We start from the raw sequence: 27,004 nt of genomic DNA, 5'->3' as shown, positions 1-27,004 counted from the left end.
TTAAAATTACAAGACTTTGGCTCACTCTCCGTATAAATTAATGTAATTTAAATAGTTTTTGTAGTTTTAACAGGAACCTGAATATTTGAGCAGGTGATAAGGTTTATATGCCATGTATTGTGGAATCATTGTTCTTTGATGGCCAAATGGCCTAAACATTATATCTGAACATATTTCCTGCTGAAAGCTGATTATTTTCCCAAAATTTTCTTAAGCTCCATAATAGCATATTTAGGTAGAATATAAATACAGGCATGCATATTTCCCCTGCCTTGCCAGTAGCCACTTACAACTACAAATCTACCATTATTATCTTTTTTTTTCTCTTCTATCGCTATTGGAACCCCCCCATCAGTTAGTATAAGTACTCCCCTTTTTTCCCCCTGATAGTCTGCTGAATTTCCTTCTGAAATCCTTTCTTTATCAAATTACATGCTCACTTATTTCCAAATGTGTCTCTTGTAGCATTGCTATTTGCATTCTGCATTTCTTAATGTAATGCAATACTGTTTCCATTTTGTCTGTACTTATGAGGCCATTCATGTTCCAAAATAATATGTATAGTGTAGCTATTATGATGAGATGTTAATTTTAAATGTCTGTTATGTTAAGTTGTCAATCTCGCCTTCATTCTTGCTTGATGGGTTCGGAGCCGATCCTCGGCTCCGACTCGGCACTTGCTTTAGCTCGAGAACTCCTTTTACCAGCTCGAGGCAGCCCCATATCCCATGATGCAAGGCGGTAAGTATCCAGATCTCGTTTGCCGCTTGGGAGGTCTTCTTTACCAGCTCCTGGTAAGTTGTTCACTTTTGTGAGTTTTAAGCCCCTTTTAGTAAAAAACCTTGTATTGATAGTTTTAAACTTAAATTATTCCCTTTCTGACAGAAATTCCCTGTCTCCTTTATTTTTGGTTAGTGTATCTTAAAAACCCTTCCCATCCCCCCCCTGTTAGGGTGTGTGTATTGGTTTTGTAGAATACCTTTTGGTATTTATTTAAGTTAATTTTTGACTGGTGTGTGTCTGTGTGTTTTCGGCACCATGTCAAAGGAGAGGGTCTCAGGTTTTAAGAAGTGTGACTCGTGCTGTCAGAAGATGTCTCTGACAGACGGTCACACTTCTTGCCTGTATTGTCTGGGCCCTCTTCACCTGCAGGACTCCTGTGCTATTTGTCACTCCTTCAGCCAGAGAGTCCTGCAGGAGAGACATAACAAACTGGTTCTTAGTTCTTAAGCCGGAGGGCTCTCGGCTAAGTCGGCTCCATCAAAACCAGCTAGAGTTTCCAAGGCCCAGGCTTCTGTTCCTAAGCCTGCGGCCTCGGCTCCGACTCGTTGAGTCGAGATCGGCTCGGCTGGAGCCGATTCTGGCTTAGCCGGCACCGATGGCTATCGGTGCGAACCTATTTGACCACTTCGATGTCGGCCCGATCGGCTCCGACACCCATGTGGCACAGGCATCGGTGTCGGCCCGATCGGCTCCGACACCGTTACTTGTGGCTGTATCGCTCCGCTGGAGCCGATACATCGAGCTTCCTGTCGGCTCCGAAGTCGGCTCCGACAGGACCTATAGTATCGGCTCACGGCTCATTCCAGGAAGAGGTCGAGGTCTCCTTCCTTGGAGCCGATACTGTCGGCTTCGCCTCTTCTATCGGAACGGAGCCATCGGAGCCGATCTTCAAGGTCATCCAGGTTGTCAGATCATGACCTAGAGAGTGGTCAGTAGATTACTCAAGTCACAGGTACTGGCCCAAATGTTACACAGTCCATCTCAACAGACGACTGTTGGTCCACACCCAGTTACACTTCCTCCTTCAACTCTACCCCTGAGCTTGGAGTTCGAGTCTTTGGGAATGGTTACTGCTACGGCTGGAGGACGGATACCCCTTCTGTTCCTTCAGCCTCTACTCTTATCTTCTCTTCCTTAGAGGGATTGGTGGTCGGGCTTCCATGGTCTCCTCCGAGGGGTGAGTGGCATCGACCCTTGTCCGAGCCCGCCTCCCTTGGAGCCTCGGCCTTGGTTAGCTCGGCTCCTACATCTGCCTCGGAGACTTCCCTTCGGTGGTCCCTGGAGTTCCTAGCTCTTCGAGCGGGTTCTCTCGGAACTGCCTGGGAGGGAGCATTCGAGGTGATGAAGAGTGTACTGGCCACTGGTATCAGTCAGCAGTCTGTTCCCATAGCTCCTCCCTCTATTGTACCTGTTGACATCTCTGCCACTTCTCTTGCTACAGGACCCAGAGATCCACCGCCTCAGGATTCTACATTGAGAATTTCCCCTCTTCCGAGGATTCTCCTGATGTTTGGAGATCTTCCTAGGAAGAGGACTTGTAAGAGGAAGCATGTAGACTCCCCGAGTCTGTCACTTCGATACTGACTTTGATGAGTCAGAGGGATCCCCTAGATCCCCTCTGAGGATGTCTCCTTCTCAGACATCCTAGAACTTCTAAAACAGAGGGAAACTGGCCCACCAACAATCCCTCTGAGGATGAGTCAGTATACCTAGAGGCGTTTGGATCTCGCCCTCCACCTCCTGGGTGTCTCCGCCTTCGACCCCTTATGCAGGTTATTGCACAGTGGGCAGCTCCTGACTCTGTAGAGCCAGTCCCTAGGAGGCCTTCAAAATTTATCACTGCTCCAGTGACAAACAATTCCTTACCAAGGGTGTCCCCACTGATGCCATGGTGGTGGCTGCGCCACCAAAAAGGAACTTGCAGATCCTTCCGTGCCCATCCTCCTAATAAGGACTCTAGGACCATGGACAGGTGGCAAGCGGATGTTTTCCTCAGCGACCTTTGCTATGCTCGCTGAATTATCTTTGTCACTTCACCAGACTCCAGAGAGATATCCTGAAGGAGCTGGGAGAAGTAGTTCAGGATCCTACAGCTGCAGGGGCTCAAGAAAAGATTGCTTCGCAGCTAGGAACCCTCAATTCCATTGCTAACTCCTCCATGCTAATATCTTATGCTGCGGATGGAGCAGTAGAGCCGCAGGCACAGGTGTGGCTCTTAGACGCCAAGCCTGGATGCGGCTATGTGATTTTGGATCCCTTTAAGGCCCTTCACAAATTCTCCCTTTGATGGCTCAGCTTTGTTTGGCCCTCAGGTGAAGGAAACCTTGACCAGGTGTGAGCAGGACGGCAAGACTCTTTCTGCTGTTGGAGTCCGTTTTCCACCCCTTCTAGGCCTTATCCCAAAGGACAGAAGGGTGGGAAGATGTGGTTCCGTAAATCCCAAGGAGTCACCGGATTCACGTGGTCAGTTTACCCATAGAGGCAGAGGGGTAACAACAACAGACGCTCTAGAGGCAGAGGGGGTCCGAAGAACCAGGGAAACAGGGAGCCTCTCTCTGATAAGCCCTTTCAGCATCCCTGAGGTGTTGCCCGGCTGTCCCTCCTTGGAGGCAGTCGGGAAGATTATCACTGTACCCAGAAGCCTGGCATTCCCTCACTCAAGACAGATGGGTACAGTCGATCATATCCAAGGGTTACATAATTCCTTTCGAGGAAAGTCCCTTCCCTACAGGTTCCCTTCCAGATGTACCACCCGGTCTAAGGGAAATTGCAGAGTTAGAAATCGCAAAACTACTGCAAAAAAGAGCCATTCAGCCAGTTATAATAGACCATTCAGAGCCGGAATCTACTCAAGATTCTTTTGGTCCCCAAAAGACGGGAGACTGGAGACCAATATTGATCTCAGCAGACTCAACAAGTCTGTCAGGAAGACAAGATTCGAATGGTCACTCTTCAGTCAATTCTGCCCTTCTTACAGAAGGACAACTGGATGTGCTCAATAGATCTTCAGGATGCACTATCACATCAAAATTCACAGACGCCCAGGAGATTTCTCCGCTGGGCTGGGGTCCAGTCACTTCCAGTTCAGAGCCCTGCCCTTTGGTCTCACTACAGCCCCCAGAGTGTTCACCAAATGCATGGCAGTGGTCACGGCTCACCTGAGACGCCAAGGATTCCAGGTGTTTCCGTATCTCGACGACTGGCTCCTGTCAGCCACCACCAGGCATCAGCTTATACAAGCCAGGGATTACACAATAGACCTTTGTTCTCATTTAGGCATCTCAATCAACTTCAAAAGTCATCCTTATCGCCCTGCCAGTCTATTACCTTCATAGGCAAACTTAAACACTGTTCGATGTCAGCTACACTTACAGAACAAAGAGTTTCAGACATTCAGACTCATGTCAGGATCATTCTGGCCAGCAAGAAAGTACAGGCCAGAATGGTTCTAAAGGTATTATGTCTCATGGCTGCGCCATTACTCTTCTTCCCTGGCTCGATTCTACATGCCTCCTTCAGTGGATGCTGTTCACACAGTGGTCATACCAGCAACTCCCAATGCCACCAGATTCTGGTGACACAGACATGCAAACAACATCTTGCTTGGTGGATCACATCGCCTCAGGTTCACCAAGGCAGGTGCTTTGTACCCCCCCGATAGCCACTGTCACCACGGATGCCTCCCTGATCGGGTGGGGGTCATTATCAGGGCAGGATGGTTCATGGGACGTGGCAACCGTTCGAGTACCATCTGCACATAAATGTCCTGGAGATGAGAGCAGTGCTTTTAACGCTGCACGCCCTCAACGACTTTCTTCCCGTAGGGACAATTGCAGTCCACACAGACAACATGTCTGTAGTTTGGTATATCAACAAACAGGGCGGAACCAAGTCCTACCCCTTGTGTCGAGAAGCCAGACTTTGGCAATGGGCGATCTCCTCTCATCGGTTTCTGGTAGCAACGATATCCCTGGGAAAACGAACATTATAGCGGACAGATTGAGCAGAGCTATCCTCATGCCTCACGAGTGGTCTCTCAAGCAATCTATAGCGGAAGAGATTTTTCTGGAATGGGGTCATCCATGTTGCGATCTTTTGCTACTCCCCAAAACAGCAAATGTCCAGACTTCTTCAGCCTCTTCCTCTATCAGGCCATCCCCCAGAGACGCTCTGACCCAGGATTGGCCCCAGGGACTTCTTTATGCCTTCCTCCATTTCCTCTGATCCCTCAGGTGATCCAGAAAGCTACCGCTTTGAGAGCCAAATTGATTCTCATTGCCCCTTACTGGCCTCGACAAGTTTGGTTCCGCTCCTCCATCATCACCTTTTGGTGCAGCCGTGGCATCTGGACCCAGTGCCAGATCTACTGATTCACCAATCCGGTCAGCTGCACCGGTCAATCCCTTCTCTCAACCTCACAGCATGGTTGCTCCACTTCCTTCCTTAGCCAGGCTTCCTTTGATCTCTAACCCAGTTAGAGACATCATTGTAGCTTCACTAAAATCCTCTACCAGGAGGATTTACACAACCAAATGGAACGTTTCTCTTATTGGGCTAAGGCCCAAAATATTGATCCTTTTACTGCCCCTGTTCAGGCAGTTCTGGACTTCTTAGCAGAGATTTTTCATGCAGGCTCCTCTTCTTCCACAGTCAGAGTTCAATTGGCTGCTATTTCTAATTTTCATGTCGGATAGCAGATCATAATATTATGTCCCATAGGCTCTGCAGGGCCTTCTTGAAAGGAATTTTCCTACTAAAGCCTCCAATCAGGAATCCTCCTCCTCAGTGGGATCTAAATTTAGTGCTGACATCCTTGATTCTTCCCCCCTTCGAGCCAGCTGTTTCTTGTTCCCTGAAATATCTTTCTTGGAAAACTTTATTCCTAGTGGCTATTACATCTGCCAGGAGTGTGTCTGAACTTCATGCTCTTTCGGTTCGACCCCCCTATTTGATTTTTCACAAAGACAGAGTATCTTTGAGAACCAATCCATCCTTTTTACCTAAGGTCGCTTCAAAGAACAATCTGAATCAATCCATTGATCTCCCTGTATTCTCTGCTAACTATTCAGATAGAGCAACAAAACTACATTATCTTGACGTCCACCGTCAGCTTAGATATTATTTGGACAGAACAAAAAATTTAGAAAATCTGATCAACTTTTTGTTTCCTATGCGGATAATAAAAAGGCCTTCCTGTTTCTAAAGTGACTTTGTCCAGATGGCTTTCTTCGGTCATCACTGAAATTTATACGATCAGGGGAAAACAGCTGTGCTCAAAACCTAAAGCACATTCAACTAGGAGTTTAGCTACTTCTACAGCTTTTCAAGCTAGACTGCCTTTGGACACTATTTGTGCAGCGCCACTTGGGCCACTCCTCACACTTTTGTTTCCCATTACAAATTGGACTTGGCCTCCAGGGACAGAGCCAGTTTTGGCTCTACAGTCCTCAAGAGTTTGTTCCATTGAGCCACCCAGGATAGAGGTGCTAGGGACGCTGTCCCATCAAGCAAGAATGAAGGAGATTGACAACTTAACATTAAGAAGTTATGTACCTACCATAACGCTCCATGTTAGTTGTCTTCTCGCCTTCTTTCTTGACCCTCCCTCCTTCCCCTGGCCTGGACAGACCATGTATAAGAAACTATTATGCTAAAGACCATTCAGACCTGGTCCTTTTTCCATCTGTAAGTTTTTACTTCCTTTGGGAAGTATATTATGCTTGGTGTTATTGCCCTTTGTCAACAAACGAGATCTGGGTACTTACCGCCTTGCATCATGGGATATGGGGCTGCCTCGAGCTGGTAAAAGGAGTTCTCGAGCTAAAGCAAGTGCCGAGTCGGGGCCGAGGATGGCTAACCCATCAAGCAAGAAAGAAGGCGAGAGAAGACAACTAACATGGAACGTTATGGTAGGTACATAACTTCTTATTAACATTTGTGTTAAAAAGACCCAATGTGAAGTTGTTCTATCTCGCCATTCATTCTTACAGATGGGTTCGGAGTTAATCCTCGGCTCCGAGTTGGCCTACTACAAAGCTCGAGGTCTTCAGACAGCTCGAGGTCAAGTCCCTATCCCATGATGCACCTAGAGTTACCTTAGATCTAGTTTGCCACTGCAATAGATCGGAGGCTCCTTGCATTGCTCGGGCCAGTACAATTTTCTTTTCTAAAAATTATCTAGCTAAGATTATTTCTCTACTTTTAGAATTAATCTTTAATACCTTTAGCTTTTATAGCTTTATAGTTATATTCCCTTTCCCTTTGGTGTGCTTTTTCATCATATATATAGCTCTTTTGGCTTTTGTTTTTTCTATAGGCCTGTTATAGTTACAGTGTAAATAAATAGTTTGTGTGCTTTTGAACAGTGACAGTTTGTCACAGTATATTGTTTTATATATATATATATATATATATATATATATCTATATATATATAGTGCTTATTTAGAGTGGTTTCAACAAATAGTGTGTGCGCACGCGTGTGTGTGTATGTGTGCATGTGTGTGTTTTAATAGTGACAGTTTAGTCACAGCATATTTAGCCCACAGTTGTTTAAGGCTTATTTAACTAGTTTTGGGTGTGTCTAGTCTTTGTTTTACTAAAGTAGTTATTTTCTAGATACTGTATAGTTCATTATGGCTGACCAGGATAGAGCGAAGCATCCCAAGTCAGGCTTTAAAAAGTGTCCAAAATGTGGACAGAAAATGTCTGTTACAGATAGCCATGTCAATTGTGTGTATTGTCTGGGAGCCTTGCACCTACAGGAAAGCTGCTCCATTTGTCTCCTTTTTCATCCAGAGTTCTTCAGGAATGAAAAAGAAAACTTATAGATAGAAGACTTTTTAAACCATCGTTTCAGGAAGCTTTGAGTGACCAGGGTACATCTTGTAATTCTTCAAAGTCTTCCAAGACTACTACTTCCTCTTCTTTGGAAGTTAAAAAAATCTAAAAAAGAGTCTACATCAGCTCCACAGCCCTTGGAGCCGAGCGTTTTGTCTTTTTGGAGCCGGTCACCAGTCCTGGAACCGGTGTCCGAAGTTCTAAAATCACCTGTTCTACAGTCAGTACCTCCATCCATCCATTCATCTCGGTCCTTGATCAGCCTGTCCACTTTGGATGTGGGTCATGTGGTGCAGAAGTTAGGCACCGGCGTTTGCTAAATTTTTGTCAACTCCCGACCCAGGTGTTTTTCGGAGCCGAAGACTGTAAGGCCATTATCATCTTTTCCTCCTCCGAGCCATACCAGTCCTTTGGAGCCGGTGGAGTTGGACCTGATGATTGTTGAGCCCATGGAACCGACGCCTGTTCCAGTGTCATCGGTTCCATTTACTTGGACTTCCTCGGCGCCGATCGAGGAGTCTAGGAGCCGACACTGTCCTGTCGGGTCTGGGGAGGATAGTCAGACTGACATGTCGGTTCCGACTTTGCCTCTCGGGACCTTGGCTCGGATGAGTTCGGCTCATACTTCTGGTTCAGAGCCCACTGTGCCAGTGCCAAGGGGATCGGTGGTTTCTTCAGATCCAACGGTCCCTTCTAATCGGAGTAGAGGTGCCTTCAAAGCCATGAGGAGAGTTATGTCTCCTAAGACATCTACAACTTCAGGTCTGACTACCTCCTTCCCAAAAGCACCTGTGTCCACATCTGCTTCACAGATCCTTTCTAAGCATAGAGACTCTGAGCCTCAGGAAGCCCCATTGGGTGGCCCCTACTCTTCAGGACCTCACCAGAAATTCCCACTGATGATGTTCCCAGGAAGAGAATCTGTAAGAAGACACACTTAGACTCCCCCACAGGAGTCTCTCACATCTGATATCAACTTGGATGAATCAGAAGGGTCCCCACGGTCCCCCTCTGAGGATATCTCATTTGCTGAGATACTAGAAATCCTTAGGCAGAGGAGTGGCTGGCAGTCCACCAACCCTACTGAAGTTGAGTCGGTTCTCCTGAAGGCTTTCGGGTCTCAACCCTTCACCGTTTGGGTGACTCCGCCCTTCAATGAGCTCATGGAGCTGGTCTCGCGAAGGGCATGGGTGTCTCCAGACATTATGGAGCTTGTCCCTAGGAGGCCTCATAAATTTATTTCTGCCCCTCAGGAAAAGTCTTTCCTTACCAAGGGAGTGCCAGTTAATGCCATTGTGGTGGAGGCAGCCACCAAAAAGGAGATGTTGGAAACTTCTTCCTCTATCCATCCTCCTAACAGAGATTCTAGGATCATGGATAAATATGGGAAGCGCACATACAGTTCAGCAACTTTTGCCTTGCGTTCATTGAACTATCTCACCCATTTTACAAGGCTACAAAGAGATCTCCTAAAAGAGCTTGGAGATGCTCTTCAGGATACAGTAGCTGCAGGAGCTTCAGACAAAATCATCTCCCAGCTTGCTACCCTCAATTCCATAGTGAACTCGTCCATGCATCTCATTTCATATGCAGCTGATGGAACAAGTAGGGCAGCAGGTACAGAAATTGCTCTTAGGAGACATTCCTGGATGCGCTTATGTTCCTTCGTGGAGCCCTTTAAGTCATCCTGTGTCAACACCCCTTTTGATGGTTCGTCCCTTTTTGGGCCCAAAGTTAAGGAAACTTTGACCAAGTGTGAGCAGGAAGGAAAGACTCTGTCTGCTATCGGAGTCCATTTTTCCACCCCTAACAGACCCTACCCCAAGGGTCAAAAGGGAGGAAAGATGTGGTTACGAAAAGCCCAAGGAGCCTTTCTGGACACACGTGGTGAACCCCCCTCCAGGGGCAGAGGAAGGGGCAATCATGGAGGATGCCGCCCTCACGGCAGAGGGGTCCACAAAACCGGGGCGACAGATACCAGTTCTTTGGGAAGCCCTACCAGCACTCCTGAAAGGAGGCCCAACTGTCCTGCTGTTGAGGCAGTCGGGAGTTGCTTATCTTTGTATTCAGACGCCTGGCTCAAAATAGTAAACGACAACTGGGTACAAAGTATAGTTTCCAGAGGATATTTTATTCCTTTTGCCACACCGCCTCCATTGACAGCAAAAATCCCTGACGTTCCACCCAGTTACAGGGAACAAGCAATAGTAGAGGTCCAAACGTTGCTAAGAAAAAGAGTCATCCAACCAGTCCCAGCAGAGCAGACAGGATCCGGTACTTACTCAAGATTCTTTTTAGTTCCAAAAAAGACAGGGGACTGGAGACCTATTTTTGACCTCAGCAGATTAAACAGATCTGTCAAGAAAGAGAAGTTCTGGATGGTCACGCTTCAGTCGATACTTCCCTTCTTAGGGAAAGACAATTGGATGTTCTCGATAGATCTACAGGATGCGTACTGTCATATAAAAATGGCCAGACCATCCAGGGATCATCTGTGCTTCCAGCTGGGAGCCAATCATTACCAGTCTCGGGCCCTGCCCTTTGGTCTCACTACAGACCCCAGAGTGTTCACCAAATGTATGGCAGTGGTCATGGCTCACCTGAGGCGTTTAGGATTCCAGGTGTTTCTGTACTTAGACGATTGGCTTCTCACCACCACCACCAGGCATCAGCTAATACAAGCCAGGGACACCACTCTTACTCTTTGCAGTCATAAGGGCATTACAATAAATTCAGAAAAATCTGCCTTATCGCCATCGCAACATATCGTTTTTATCAGAGCAGAATTGGACACCACTACCACCACTTTGAGACTTCCAGCAGAAAGAGTTTTACTACTTCGTCAGCAGGTCCACAACATCATATCCAAGGACAAGGCTCCAGCATCAGAAGTGCTAAAATTGTTAGACATGATGGCAGCTGCAATATTAGCGATACCGTTGGGATGCATGCACATGTGGATTCTGCAGTGGCTGTTATTCACTCAATGGTCTTACCAAGAGCTCCCAATGTCTCATCTCATAATGATCACAAACACATGCAAAAAGGATCTTCAGTGGTGGTTGACCTCTCTTCATGTAACGATAGGTCATCCTTTTGCCCTACCTCACCAGCGGCCACAGTGACCACGGACGTTTCCCTGATAGGGTGGGGGGGGCATTTTCAGGGAAGAACAGCCCAAGGCACATGGACCGAACAGGAGACACCTCTGCATATCAATGTCCTGGAGATGTGAGTGGTACTTTTAGCGTTGCAGTACTTCCACGACTCTCTTCCTCTGGGAGCAATTGCGATTCAGACGGACAACATGTTGGTGGTCTGGTACTTGAACAAACAAGGAGGAACCAGGTCCTATCCCCTTTGTCGTGAGGCCCTAATAGTATGGCAGTGGGCTACATCCACCCAGTGCTTTCTGATAGCAATGCACATCCAGGGAAAATCCAGCATGATAGCAGACAAAGTGAGCAGGGCAATTTTGTTGCTTCACGAGTGGTCCCTCAAGAAAGAAATAGTGGAGAGAAATTTCCACAGGTGGGACCAGCCTTGCTGCGACCTTTTTGCCAACCGCATGAACACAAAATGCAGAAGCTACTTTGTCCTGGTTCCCCCTCCAGGAGAAGCCCCAAGGGACGCACTCGTACACGATTGGCCTCCGGGTCTCCTCTATGCATTCCCACCAATTCCCTTGATACCCAAAGTTTTGCAGAAAGCAAAAGCCCTGAGAAGGACCATCATTCTAATAACCCCTCATTGGCCTCATCAGATTTGGTTCCCCTTCCTTCGACTTCATCTGTTGGAAGAGCCTTGGATTCTGGACCCAGTTCTAGACCTTCTGACCCATTCGTCGGGGGCTCTTCATACCTCTCTTCAGTCCATGAAATTGGCAGCTTGGCTGCTCCAATTCCCAACATAGCCAGGTTCCATAAACTATCAAATGAAACACAGCATATATTGATATATTCTCATAAGTCCTCTACTAGGAAGCTATACCTTAGCAAATGGAAGAGATTTTCTATATGGGCTTCTCAAAATCACATTGATCCCTACCAGGCCCCTAGTTCCTCCATATTAGAGTTTTTGACTATGCTTTTCAGTAAAGGAGCTGCAGCAGAAACAATTTGGGTACAACTTGCTGCTATCTCTAATTTTCACCTTGGCTTTGAAGGATTAAACATAATGTCTCATAAACTATCCAAAGCCTTTCTCAAAGGGACCTTTCATCTCAGACCACCTGTGAAATCCCCTTATACCCCATGGAATCTATTTTTTTTGCTTTCATGTATTATTCTCCCTCCTTTCAAACCACCTCCTCATCTGACTTGAAATATTTGTCATAGAAGACTATCTTTTTAGTAGCCATCACTTCTGCCCATAGAGCTATAATATATAACATTAAGTATCCTGTTTTTTGTTTATTTTGTTCTTTATTTCTTTGTTATTTATAGCAATTTGTGTACTGTGTATTTTTCTAGCTAGTTTCACTGTGTGTGAGGTATTAACTGGAAATTGTCCACTTTTATTAAGCATCTGTTGGGCTGTTTGTTTCTGATAACTTGTTGCAATTAAACTCTTTTTTCTAGAGGCTCCTTTAGCTGTTTAAAACTTTCATTTAAAGGCTCACTGCTGCTTTTCAGCTGTGAGAAACATTTCTGCAGTTTGTTTCTATGTAGTGGGTATATTTGTAGCATTTCCATATTCAGGCTTGTATTTGGGCCTAGTGTTTGTGGAGGCTGTGTGTCTGAGCACATATTCAGGGACATGTTGGTTTAGCCAAAGCCATCAGGCATTTCAGTGAGAGAGAATTGTTTGAGGTCATTGGCTGACTGAGGTCACCTGGACTACAGCTTAGACTAAGCACCTCATTGGTTCTTTTGAGATTTCTTTCTTAAAAGCTGTCTCAGGTTTCAACTTTCTGTTACCTAAGAAACTCAGTTGTGAGTGTTCTGCCATTTTACACTCAGCTAATCGAAGGAAGGACACTCAGCAAACTCGGAGCTATAATATATAACATTAAGTATACTGTTTTTTTGTTTACTTTGTTCTTTATTTCTTTGTTATTTATAGCAATTTGTGTACTGTGTATTTTTCTAGCTAGTTTCACTGTGTGTGAGGTATTAACTGGAAATTGTCCACTTTTATTAAGCATCTGTTGGGCTGTTTGTTTCTGATAACTTGTTGCAGTTAAACTCTTTTTTTCTAGAGGCTCCTTTAGCTGTTTAAAACTTTCATTTAAAGGCTCACTGCTGCTTTTCAGCTGTGAGAAACATTTCTGCAGTTGTTTGCCACCCTCCCTCCCTGTTGGTATAGTGCTTTTATAGTTGGTGGCTTTGCAGTTGCCCTTCCCTAGTGTAAATTTGATCTGGGACCCTCCTCCCAGTCTGATGTCATTACCTCATTCTACCCAGTACAGGGAGAACATTTGAGAAGGCCAATCAGCTTAGTTTCTGCTACTCTCTTCTCTCTTTCCACGAAAAAAAAAAAAAATATATATATATATATATATCTGCTTTTACTGTATTTGTGTTTCTTCCTACTTTATTTTGCTTTTAAGGCCATCTTAAAAGTACTCAATTGTATTTATTACTGCTTGGTGTAACTCATTCTAAGCCTTTTAGTTTAAGCACTTGGGCTTCAGACCAGTTGTTTTACATTAAGAAGGTTTGTGGTCTGCACTGTAGTGGCAGAACAGGTATCTTACATCCTTCTAAGTTGGGAACTGCTGATTGAGGGCTCAGTGTCTGTTATTCTAAAAGTGTATTAATTCTGGTTTAAGCACTTGGGCTTCAGGCCAGTTATTTTACATTAAGAGGCTTCATGGTCTGCACTCTTGTGGGAGGAGAGGCTGGACTCTGCCCTTCTGAGCTGGGAATTTCTGGTTAAAGGCTTATAGTGCCTGCATATTTGAACTGCTTCTTACTGAAATTGATACACCTTGTTTGCTGTAGCATAGACTAGATCCAGGCCTGCTGAATCTAGCTTTGTTTGTATAACTTGAGCACTAATCAGGCATTCTTTAAAGTATTCAATTGTATTTATTACTGCTTGGTAGTAACTTGATTAAAGTGTAGCTATCATTCTAAGTCTTTTGGATTAAGCACTTGGGCTTCAGACCAGTTGTTTTACATTAGGAAGGTTTGTGGCCTGCACTGTGGTGGCAGGACAGGTAGCTTACATCCTTCTAAGTTGGGAACTGCTGATTGAGGGCTCAGTGTCTATTATTCTAAAAGTGTATTAGTTCTGGTTTAAGCACTTGGGCTTCAGGCCAGTTATTTTACATTAAGAAGGTTCGTGGTCTGCACTCTTGTGGGAGGAGAGGCTGGACTCTGCCCTTCTGAGCTGGGAATTTCTGGTTAGAGGCTTATAGTGCCTGCATATTTGAACTGTTTCTTACTGAAATTGGTACACCTTGTTTGCTGTAGCATAGACGAGATCCAGGCCTGCTGAATCTAGCTTTGTTTGTATGCTTGTTATTTCCCTCAAACGCTAATTCCACCTAAAACGCGGCTTTTCAGCGCTTCTGTGGATCCCTAGTGATATCTGCATTGCTTACTGTACTTATTTCCTTGTTTCACTTGAAAGAAAGTTACTGTTAGTCGTTTTTGCAGTTAAGTTACTTGTAACACATTGCATTTAAGTTACCTGGCACTTGCTCACTAAAACAATTATATAAGTCAGCACTAAAAAATTAAAAGCACTACACCCTCACAAACTCCCCTTGAGTACCTTGTTCCCCATTGGCCCTTTTTTTTCAGTTATAAAGGAATTCCCAATACTATTCTAGAATGTCCAAAGGTCAGTTGTCAATCTCCTCTCTGGTCCAGCTGGTGAATCTGGGAATCTTGAGGCAATGTTACAACTGCCTCAAGTACACAGACAACCCTTTCCTCCTCCCAACAAATTCTAACACATGTGAGAGATGCAACCATATAGCCAAACTGGAGGCTAAGCTCTCTCAAATCAGTACTGGCGTAACCAGTGAGGAGGAGAAGGAAACCACACTTACTACAATTCCAGTCTCACATAGACCTACCACGACAGCAAACCAAACACATAAACACACAAAAACATACTCGGAGGCTCTAAATAAAAATCTGCCTAAGCAGCAGAGACCTCCAAAGCAGACACCCAAGCAACCGCTACCCCAAAACAAAACACATGCAACACATAGCTCACCGAGCCAGTGTGCCAAACAGTCACAGCCCTTAAGGCTAAACAACACACCTGATACACTTGTAATAGGTGACTCTATCGTCAGGCACACTGACGTCCTGCTCACCAGGCTGAACAAGGAGAAGGTCATGGTGAGCTGCCTGTCGGGCGCTAGGATCCGCCACATAACACAAGCACTCAGGTCACTCCAAGGCAAGTACAAATATGACTCAGTCATTGTCCATGCTGGTGTGAATGACCTGAGACGTACCTCCCTGGACTACATGAAAGAGACATAGAGGAGCTCTCTGAGCATGTAGCCCAGGCCGGTATGACCCTGACCTTGAGTAGCATCTTACCCTCACCAAGAATGATGCCACAATATGAAGACAAGATGATCAATTTCAACAATTGGCTTATGTATTGGTGTCATTCAAAGGGGATCCAATGCCTGTCAGCCTGGGATGACATGCTCGACAAGCAACGATGCTTCACTAGGGATGGCTTGCACCTGTCACCCCTGGGCTTTCGGATATTGGCAAAGGCTCTTGCTACCCCCATAGTGCCTTTTTTAGGCAAGGCTCAAAAGACAAACCCACCTCCATAGGTATCACAAGGGATAAGAAACTAAGAGTAATGCTACTCAACACCAGAAGTCTAAACCTCAAGATGCATGCACTCGAAACTCTCCTTAGCATGGAGAACATCGATATCTGTGCAGTAACAGAAACCTGGTTCAAGGCTCCCAGGAGCACCCCAGCACTACCAGGTTATACCTCATACCATGCTTTTCGGCCCCAAAACTTGGACCGAACCACAAAAGGAGGGAGGGTATCAATATTCATCAAAGGTACCCACACCTCCAGGTTGGTGGCACAGCACGAAGCATCAGAGACTATCCATGTGCAACTAACAGTAGGTAAAACTGCCTTCAGGAATGCATGGATCATGCAATCCCAAATAAAACCAAGACCCAATCCTCCAAAGGCAGACGTCCTGTCTGGTGGACCCCAGCCATAAACAAACTATACAATAGTAGGAGGAAGCTACTACATGATAGAGCAAAATCCCAAAAAGGGAAGGCATCTCTGATCAGTATTAGCAAAAAACTATGGGCACTCATAAAATCGTCTAAGGCCAGCTTCGAGAGAAAAATTGCACAGGACACTAAGGATAATCACAAGGCTTTCTTTAGTTATGGTAGGAACCTGGGTGGGAATTCCCAGATATGCTCAGAATTAGTCCAAAATGACAAAAAATACACCGAACCCACAGACATTGCCAACATCCTAGCTGACAGGTTCAGCAAACCCTCCCCACCAAAAGGGCAAATATCTATCCCAGCAGAGTGCTGCCCCCCCTGACATCTCAGATGCTCAGGTAAGAGCCGCCCTCTCCAAAGCAGAAAACACAGCAATAATGGGACCAGGTGGTGTCCTGGGCTGCGTCCTACATGAACTCCAAGAAGAGCTAAACCCAAACATAAAACTACTGTTCAATCTCAGCCTTACTACAGGATATGTACCCAAAGAGTGGCGTACAGCAACAGTGGTCCCTCTCCACAAAGGTGGTGCCTCAACGGATCCTGGAAACTGTCGCCCCATAAGCCTGACTAGCTTGGTCTGCAAAGCTATGGAAAGGATCATCATGGACCTCATAAATAAAGATATTGGGGACCTACAGATACTGGATCCTACCCAGTTCGGCTTTGTTAAGGGCAGATCCTGCCTCTTAAACCTGGTCGATTTCTTTGAAACAGTCACCAAGGCCATTGACGAGGGGAAGGTGGTCCATACAGCCTACCTGGACCTCACAAAAGCCTTCGATACAATACCCCACTTGGGCATTATAGATACTCTCACCAGCTTAAATATAAACCCCTATGTCACTAGATGGATTGCAAACTGGCTCAAGGACAGAACCCACATGGTTAGAATTGCTGGAGCCATGTCAGACTCCAAACCAGTTACAAGTGGCATCCCACAAGGCTCAGTCCTGGGACCTCTCTTGTTCGGTATATATTTCTCGGAGGTACAGGCCAACACAGAAGGACTGTGGCTGACCAAGTTCGCAGATGACTGCAAACTGGGCACCATAATCGACTCTCCAGCCGAGACAAGTATCCTCCAAAAGGGCCTCATAGAAACAGACAACTGGTGCCAGAGCCATGGCCTCAAGCTAAACGCCAAAAAGTGTATAGTCATCCCCTTTGGCAAAAACAAAGTGCCCACAAATTACCACATAGGTGGTAATCCATTAAGTATGGAAGAAGTAATTAGGGACCTGGGGACCCAAGTTGATAGCAATCTCTCATTTGACAACCACGTGGCCAAAGTGGTTAGAAAAACATTTTATATAGCCCACCTAATCATGAAGGGATTCACATCTAGATCAGGGGAGGTCATCGTGCCTCTTTACTCATCCCTCATCAGGCCCATAATTGAGTACAATGCCCCTTTTGGGATGTACCTTACCAGACACCTGCAGCAACTGGAAAGACCCCAAAAGTACCTCACCAAGAGGATCAAAGGGCTCAAACAGATGCCATATGCTGCCTGGTTAAAGAAACTCCAGCTCTGCTCAGTGGCATACTGCCTGCTCAGAGGCGATCTGTGCCTGACGTATAAAGCCATGTCCAACCCAGAATTAATGGACATGCTGCACCTCAGAAAATCCAAATCCCATCGAGCTACGCGCTCGAGAGACGTGAACCTCAGCACTGAAATAAATAGGACATGCTGGAGGGACAGATTCATAACCCAGTGGCTCCCTTCACTCTGGAATAAAATCCCAGTCCAGATTAGGCAGAGTCCCTCATTGACTCTCTTCAAGAGGAATCTTGATGAGTGGATGGGAGATCGTAGGTTTACCCCGGGTATCACTTCTGTGTCACTGTTAGACAGAGGCACAGTATACTAACCTCGAAAAAGGGCATAGCAAAATTAATTTAAAATGGGTGGCGAAAGCCAAACATACTCTGGCTAGGCTTATAAATGCCCTAGGGCAGATAGCCTTCTATGAACCTATGAACCTATGAGTGTCAGAGCTTCAGGCCTTGTCCATAAAGCCTCCTTACTTGATTTTCCATGCTGACAGTGTGTCCCTGCGAACAAATCCTTCATTTCTTCCCAAAGTTTGTACTGAAACTAACCTTAACCAGAACATAGATTTACCAGTGTTCTTTCCCAAACACACCAACAACTTAGAGTATATGCTGCACAAGCTTGATGTTCATAGACAGCTCAGATTTTATCTGGATAGAACAAAAGAGTTCAGAAACTCAGAACAGCTTTTCATTTCCTTTTCAGATTCCAGAAGAGGTATGCCAGTGGCAAAAACAACACTGTCTAAATGGTTATCTGATTGTATCACATTTGCTTATTCAGCTGCTAATCTACTTTTACAACACAAAATTAAGGCTCATTCTACCAGAGCAGTGTCCACATCTTCTCCCTTTTCTGCTAGACTTCCTATAGAAAACATTTGTGCAGCAGCCACTTGGTCAAATCTCATTCCTTTATCACTCTTTGCAAAGTTGACAAGGCCTCCAGGGGCAGGGCCTCCTTTGGGTCTACTGTCCTGAAAAACATACTTCCGTGAGCCACCTGAGAAAGATGGTGCTTGGAACGCTACCCATCTGTAAGAATGAATGGCGAGATAAAACAACTTCACATAAAGAAGTTATGTACTCACCATAACATTCCATGTGAGTTGTTCATCTCGCCTTTATTCTTGCTTCCTACCCTCCTTCCCCCTCCAGGGTTTTTTGAGGACCGAGATACTAGACTTTTCCTGGTTGCTCAGTCTTTCTATGGGTTTTCTCCAAAAGAGTGATAAAATGGCACATGTTATTATTATACGCAGCAAACAAGACCTGAGGTAACTCTAGGTGCATCATGGGATAGGGACTTGGCCTCGGGCTGTCTGAAGACCTCGAACTTTGTAGGCCGACTCAGAGCTGATGGTCAGCTCCGAACCCATCTGTAAGAATGAAGGAGAGATGAACAACTCACATTGAACGTTATGGTGAGTGCATAACTTTTTTTTAATGTTTAGCTGGTTGATCATTTATACAGTTATTTCTTGTCACTTCCATTTGAATCTGTCACATTTTACAAGACTTGTTTTATTTTAATGAAAACCCACAAATAAAAAACAGACACACCCCTATAAACTGTAACTTAAAGCAAACACACACAATTATGTGCTTCTCCATATAATAAAGTTTAATCCTCTTGATAGGAACAATTGTCCCACTTCAACAGCTACACAGACACGCATTACCTAAGCCTAAAATTAAGGTTATCCATGCTAAGATGCATGCTACAACTGATGCCTGTACTTAGACTAATTGTTGTCTGTTCGTGTCTTATTTTTGTTCCCCTCCCAGATGTGAAAACCAGCTTATATGCTTTTAGAAAACTTTGAGCTGTAAAAAAAGTGCTGTGTCTTTTATTGCCTGCCCCTTTAGTCATCTTGTCTCCATGGAAACAAAATAACAAAGTGTTCAGCTACAAACTTCTAAACTTACTCTGAATATTTACTTGCTAAAGGAAAACTTTTCATTATATTCAGTGTTCTCATATTTACTTGCTTACACAAAAAGTTGTTATAAGATTAAGCCATGGGCCTTAATCCAAACATTCACCTATGCAAAAGTAAGAGAAAACATAGCTGTACATACATTATAATCTGTGCACTTTTACACCCCATCTGAACACCCCAAGACTACAACATATTTACTTAAACCTACTTTTCTCCAGCCTTTATTGCCTTTTTGCATTGCAATGCTTCCATTTCTTAAAACTAAAAAGAAAAGAATTAAGAAAAAAGGCATATGTTTACTTTAGAATCTTTATCACATACAATAACTGAACATGCTTTAGTATATAACATGCAATTTAGATCACAAAATGTTTTACACAAATTCTGTTAAAAACAAAAATAGTTCTATTAACAGTTACTTTTTGCTTTCCTTTTAGTGTCCTTCCAAACATTAATGACACAAAGTGGGGTATATGCTTATCAGTAGCCCACAAGTTTAACAAAGACCACCTAAGTCCAGTTTTTCTGCTTTTTCTTATAAAGTTAAATTTCACAAATGTGTTTGATGTTTATAATCTCACATTTATTAACTAATTTCAGTGTTGCTGGTGTTTTTCCTTTGCATCTCCATCTCCCAACCTCCGACTCCATTTCAAGTCCAAGGTACTCCTGATTCTTCTAGTCAACTCCTGTGCTTTCTTCTGTGTCTCAAGCATTTTCATTTGAATATTGGAAAGGGTTTCAGTGGCAAAGTCTCTCTATGAGCTTTATTATCAGAAGAATGAGAAGCAGAGTCCCACTCTGTCTGATGTCTTACTTTTTGTTGGATAAACTTTTGCATTTCCTCCTTAGCCTGTTCTGCATCAAAAAAAGACTTGGATCCTCCAGGAAAAAATAGTATTCTGAATACAGCTGGATACAGCAACTTGAATCTCACACGTGCCTCTTGACATTCGCTGATTGCTAGGATGCATTTGCTTTTCTTCTGCCAAGTGAACTAAATAATCATTTTCACAAACACTCAACTGTATCCAATATTTGATACATTCATGTTCTGCCACAGTTTTGTCAGGCTCAATTCTTTCTGCTTGTATGATTGTGTCTTTACTACTAGAGGTGTTGGCTACTTTCACATTGGCAGGTTTGGAGCATACACATGATGTGCTGTTTCAGTTAAATCCTGCTGAGAAGTACCAGTTCAGTTGCTTATTTGTGCTTTCATAAACTAATAGTATGTTCCTTCAAGTTTCTCTGGTACATCAGAAAATCTCAAGTTTTCATTGCATGCTCTGTCCTCTTAACACTACCATTTTTTGGAAGTTCTTCTTGAGCATTCTCATACTCAACCAGCCTTTTCTTAATTTCGACTTTTGATTTTTATCTGTTCATCTGAATAGCTATTTAAAGCTTATTTCTTTTTTCTATCCTTTTTATTGTTTGAATTGATATACTCCTTCAGTGTTTTATTTTTAATCATCTCTGAGCACATTTGATTTAATTTTTTCCTGTAGATTACTTGAACCCATGTTTTGCACCAAAGCTGGAGCTTGAACTTGTGAGCTGCAGGATTCTTTCTAGTCAGTGTTTTTTCTCGTCACCTTTTGTAGTTGATTTTTTTCAGGCTCTCTAAGTTTCTTTTTAGATGGCATTCAGGCAGTGTACTTACTAGCCAGGAACTGAATTTAGTAAAACTGGCAGAGTTACTGGCTCTTATCTCTTAATTTCTTTTTTCACACTGGGAGAGCTGAAATTAAGCTTTTTTATCAGTGTACATTCATTTTTGAAGGTCCTGCACCTGTTGGTGCCAGAGAACAGGATGACCCTGCTTTATTTTCCCACATACATGCCTGAAGGAAGCATACTCTGGAGTACAGGACTGCAACTGACCTCTGCAGTCCAGTAGTTAGTTTCCTTATTTCTAGCAGGATCTGTTTCACCAAAACCCTCTGTCCAGTACCTGTTGGCTATGCAGCTGTCCCAATTCCTCTGTCTTGGTACTTTTCCTGTAGTATAAGACCATGTCAACATCCTTAGTAATATACAGCTGTAACACTTGTGCAAGTACTCCCCTGCCACATGTTCTGTGTATCAGTCTTAAAACTTAATCACATTTGACTGAGCTTCTTCTGGCAATTTTGTTGCTGTCCTAGAGATTACCGTCCTGAAGGACAGTAGTCAGCCTAGTGCTGGGGATTGCCTCCATGATTGTCTTTGTCACTTCTGTTAGTCTGATAGGCATGTAGTTAACTCTGATTTTTCCTGCTTCATCTTGTACAGGAGTATCACAGTTGCCATCCCTCCGAGATCTGTGGAAGGTCTGCATCAGCTTGTTTGCTAGCACACTGGACAGATAATTGTGAGACATTTCATCTGGTACCTGTACTTTATCTTCCATTAAGGCAGGTAATTTTGTTCTTCATCTCTTCCCTTTCTTAGTGTCTGTTTATTGCTCTCCCGATTCTTCCTAGCATGTCACCTTCGCCTTACTGTCCGTAATGAAGGCTGATGCAAAGTATTAATTCAGTACCTCTGTAGTTTTTTTTTCAATCTTTTCAGAATATTCATTTCTATTTCTTCTTTTGCTTGGACAGTTCTGCCCACATCCCTTTTGCCCTTTGTATTGTATACTTAAGAAAGGCTTTGTTCCTGACAGTTTCTGCTGCCTTCCTTTCAAAGTGGGGTTTTGCTGCTCTTGTGCTGCTTTTCCTCAGTGTCTTTCTTCCACCTCTTCTATGTCTTATATTTTGCCCCTATCTATCTAGCATGACATTCTTGTGTATGCATTTTCTATAGTTAGTAGGCCTGTGTGGGTGCAAGACTTTTTTCTGTACTGCTGGAAGCTAATATCAGTCTATTACTGGACCACTTTAACACAAGAGCACTTTTAGGTTCATTATCTATCTTTTCTGGAGAAAAAAAAGAGCATAAGATAGCATGGGTTATGCTTTTTTTTTGCTATCAAGTTTCCTCTTAGTGGCCTAGGTAAAAGAAGATTATAAGGCTGCTTAAAGTAACAGCTAGAAAACTTGACTACCTTCAGCTTTTATCCATTTACTGTTCTGAAGGAACTCTTTGAAGCAGTACAGTTAGTATTTAAAAATCAACATTTATAGCGAGTACCCTCATACAGCTGTAGTTTATTAATGTGCTGTGCTGAAATGCTTTCATTAGATTGCCCTCCACCAAAAAACTAGTTTTGTACAACCAAGCTGAGGTAGGTTCAGTAAGTCTAAGGGCTGATGTTCTTCAGTGCTTTTGCTTTAGTGCCACTTTCTGTCTCACTGAGTTCTGATTTGCTGAAGCCAGAGTAAAAGCAGCTGCAGCTGGAGTAACAAATGGTGAATATGAACAGAGTGATCAATAAACCCGGGAGCTACAGAATAAAAGGGAATATGAATCATGATTGTGCTGTTCACCACTTAATGTTACATTTGCTTGTTATTACGCCTTCATTCCCCATTAAACCATTAGAACGTTATCAGTCTTATGTATGCATACACATCCCCCCACAGTGACATTCCTCTAACCCACAATTAAGTTAGAAAAAAAGAGAACCATAGTTATGTGGTGAATTTATCCAGAAATTGGTGGTTTTGTCTTCAGAGAAAATAGTATGTTTACAAGTGAGTAATGCCCTGTACATTGATAACTTTTTTTTTAGTTTTTTTATTTTGTTTAATTTAATGAAACTTTCACTGAATCAGTGGGAGAAGTGCAGCCTTGATAGAAAATGCTGGATTAACTTCCTGTTCTGAGATTATACTTGTCTGCCTCCCCTGATACTAAGTGACCATCAGAAAATATGTCAACATTCTTTTTAGTGTCTGTCAAGCATTAACGGCGGGTGTTCTCTGCTTCCCATTTTGGCTTTTCAGTAGTACAGCTTTGCTTGCAGTAACAGCACTAAAGTTGTTACCAATTTAAAATGAATGCCACTCAGTACAATGCTGTAGCATATTCTTATTCCCACTGAGTGGAAGCACCTCCAGTGAGAAACTAAATGTTGTTTTTGTGATGTGATGCTAAGTGAAATTGGTACTAATAGCAGTTTCCCAGTGGAATAAAAACACAGAATTTAAAAAATACCATAAGACAGTTCATACATTTTGTTCAGCTGTGATTTTTTTTTCTATATTTTAGATCATCTTCCCCCAATAATACAAACCCTTTTGGATCAACATTTTGCTTTGGATTGCAGAGGATGATCTTTGAGGTAAATTTATATTAGTCTGTTTTTTTTTTTTAATTCAAGTAATTTTAAGAACCACTATGAAAAAGTTGATTGCAGTATGTTCTTTGTTAATGGATGTTAACTCTTGTAGTTGTAACCATGTGAAATGCAACATATTGGTGCAGAATTGCACTGAGGCAGTCTCATGTCATCACACCACCATATGATGTTATCTCCGTTAAAGGGGGTATTTATGCAGTTTTGCTTGGCTCCTTCTGTGGAGTCCCTTTGACGTTATCATCAAGGAACCCCTCCCACCATAGGCATACTAACATTCTTCATTTTCTTCTTGGTGCTTATCCAAGAGACACGGTCTGCATTCATCTGTTATAGTTTATTTTTTGTAAATAATGTTGCAGTTTAGAGTCACCTTTTGTCGTGAAATCTTCAGTCGAGATGCATAAGATTTAATTGCCATTACCCTGAATATACAGTTTTATTTTCTGCTGAGACTTGGGCCACAACCGTAATGAATGGCTTTTCTGTTTTTGCTTGAAGGCAAGGAGCACTATTTTCCTTTGAGAGAGAAAAGAAAGGTTACCGTCTATTACATTCCTGAGATATTACAAGAACATTAGCTGCAAGTCTGCTACGCCCAAGAGAACGGCATATGTCTTTACTCCATTTGGGATCTGTTCCTTGTTTCCTTTGAACAGCTGTTTGATGGAAACTAGGAAGCCCTTTCCTATGTGTTTTTGCCTATCGTTTAATCCCTGTAGGCAGGACATCCTTTCCCCACCTGTTATAATTATCAAGGTAGAAGGTGATCTAGTGAGATCGGTTTGACTGTTTACTGTTTTTCATGGAACTTAGCCAGATTTTCATTGAGTATAGTTGACTGGGTTCTTGTCATTTTACACATACGTTTTACAAGAATTAGTTGTGGCCTGTTTAGCAGGAAAGTATTCAGAGATCGAAGTGCATCCTCTTCTGTTTAAAGCCACAGAGTTGTCACTGTTGATGGATTTTCTAACTGGTTGTAAAATCAGGATCATTGTTTCATTATGATATATGATTGAGTTTTAACATGTAAGCTGGATCTTTTAAAAATGACCACAGCAGACATTTCTTCACTCTGGGTTGAGTAATAAAGACCATTCATTCTTCCCCTTTAAATTACAAAGAGGGGAGGAAATGGAACATTTGTTCCTGTGTTTTCTGATCTGATTTTGAATTTTGTGTCCAGTTTTCTGCCTTAGGTGGAATCCCTCAGGTCCCAGAGGTTGCAGTTTTACTCCCCCAAGAGCTGCCTCTTTAGGTTATTCAGAGAGATCAAGAGCTGTTATGGCTGCAGTTGAAAATAAGCCCAGCAGAAGCTTCTGAAAAAATGTCTCTCAGCTTCACACACCTGCATGATTCTTCTGCTCTGACTGTTTCAAAAGATACTTTACAGCATATAAGAAACAAGCCAGGGCAATTGGTATCTTTATCCCATAAGACACACCAGCCAGAAAGTACCTTTCTCTTCAAGAAATTCTTTCTTGCCTTGCATCCTGTATTTGTTTTGGCTGTACATCATTGCAAGAAAGTTAAAAAAAAAAAAGTTACCAAGCACTTAACTAACATATCCCTGAGAAAGAGTTCATCATAAAGGACGAGTAGGGAAAGAGTTTTCTTTATCCACTTTAGAAGTTTTAGGCTAAGCCGTTGCTTTAGGCTTTAGCAACTTCTCATTTTTCCTGTTCATTTTTTGCCATTTACCAGTGCATTTTTCTTTTTGTGATGTTATATTCCCAGGTAGTGACTGAAAGTGTAAGTTGACCAGCTTGGTTACCCACTAAACAAATTGTAAAATAAAAATAAATGTGGCCAGATGTTCTAATCCACTGTTGGAGAAAGTAGAGCCACTGGTAGATGATCAGGAACAGACTGCCTGTTCTGGCATGGGAAGGTCTTATCACTGAGGTGCTCCTTAATTCATCTTCTTTAGTGAAGGAGAAGGAGCTGCTTGAGTTTTGAGATACCATTTAACACCTTTTGCTTCTCAGAGTGCACCAGGCATGAGGTAAAGGCACTCCATTGATCTGATAATGTCATTTTCATTTAGTCCTCAACTGGTAGGTCTCAGATTCAAGTTGGCAGCTTCTGACAGCTCCTCGGATTCAAATTCTAGAGCTCCTGTCTTTACCCATAATACCCCTTCTGCCTAACATACCTCAGATCTCTTTTGCCACCATATCAGTACAGATGTGGATCCTCTCGCTGTCAAGCTGTTGGTGATTTCTTTAAAATAAACAGTGATTTCTTTAGAGAAATGGTATTCCTGATAGTCTATTTACTGATTTTTCTGTCACCTTCCTCGCTTTTTCCAGTAAATTTCCTTTACTAGTCTCCCTTTGCGATTTTATCGTGAACTCGGTGTTTCTCTCTAGTACCATTTGTGGTACTTTGCTGCCTTCCTTCTGTTCTTTTCCCACCCCTTTTCAGGGTATTTCTTGTCTACCATTGTTGGTAGCTGTTTTCCTAGCCTCTTAAAAAATAAAGTAGTTCTTTACAGTTGTTTAATTTTTTTCTGTTTTTTTTTTTTCTTTCTTTAGGTATGCCAAAATGGCTGACAAGAAATGCATCACCAGTAGGCACAAAATACCTAATTTGGATTCCCACAGGGAATGGATATATTTCTTGGGCGGTGCCCGTTTAAATGTAGATTGTTGTATATGTGCTGGCTTCAACTCCAGGGCACTCACAGACAGACAAAATAAGCTTGTTTTGAAGGGCCTTTTCCCTTTCCACTTCTTCCTGTTTTTCAGCTGGGGTTCAACCCCCCCCCCTCAAAGAAAACTGAAAAAGGGAAGCCCAAGGACAAAGATTCTAGAAAGAAATCTCCAGATCCTGCAACTTAATCTCTTTTCTCCGAGCCACCTCCAAATGTATCAAAAATGTCAGAATCCTACCACTTCATATCCCTGTGCTCCAGAATCTAAATCACCTCTAATCTGGTCACCTCTTACTTTACCAGATCCAATAACTTTATGACTCCTCCTTGCAGGAATTTCCTCACAAGCACTCTCGACCTCCATCCTTTACCTCTTTTCTCAGGACTTATAGGAGTTTGTCCAAGACTGAAGTGGATAAGATGATGAGAAAATTCCTCAGAACTCAAATCCAGATGGGAGTAATCCCATCTCTGTCTCCCATTGGATCCGTAGGCCTGCCTGTCACTAGTCCTCCTTTGGTTTCTCCTTCTCTGATCCAACTTACTGTTTTGGTGTCCCCGGATCCAAGATCCCTGGAGGGCGTCCTCATCAGGTCAGAAGGCAATTTGTTCTTTGACTCTGGTAACTCTCGTGAGCCATCCAGCTCTGGCCCTTTTGGAGCAGGAGGTCTTTCAGAGCCGAAAAATCAGTGCTGGATCCTGAAGACCAGAGTCAACTCCAAAGTTATAGGAGCCATCTCTGCCCTTCAGAGCTTTGGCTCTGGATAACACTGGTCCAACTCCATGCTTGGGTGGAGTGAT

The 27,004-nt window shown here is 43.4% G+C and overlaps 1 protein-coding gene across 1 annotated transcript in view; it reads left to right on the top strand.

Moving 5' to 3' along the window:
- The window catches only part of PHAF1 (phagosome assembly factor 1), a 1,784,739-nt gene that overhangs the window by 1,629,244 nt on the left and 128,491 nt on the right, over positions 1-27,004 (top strand). Inside the window, exon 15 of the mRNA XM_044081838.1 lies at positions 23,457-23,529. Within this exon, the coding sequence (XP_043937773.1) occupies positions 23,457-23,529 (73 nt within the window). The remainder of the gene's footprint in view (positions 1-23,456; positions 23,530-27,004) is intronic.

Source organism: Protopterus annectens, chromosome 8.part1 (assembly GCF_019279795.1).
Source record: "Protopterus annectens isolate FY-2018-M chromosome 8.part1, PAN1.0, whole genome shotgun sequence".
NCBI classification, from domain to species: domain Eukaryota; kingdom Metazoa; phylum Chordata; order Ceratodontiformes; family Protopteridae; genus Protopterus; species Protopterus annectens.
The sequence above is the reverse complement of the archived record's forward strand: the minus strand, read 5'-3'. Positions and strand labels throughout refer to the sequence as shown.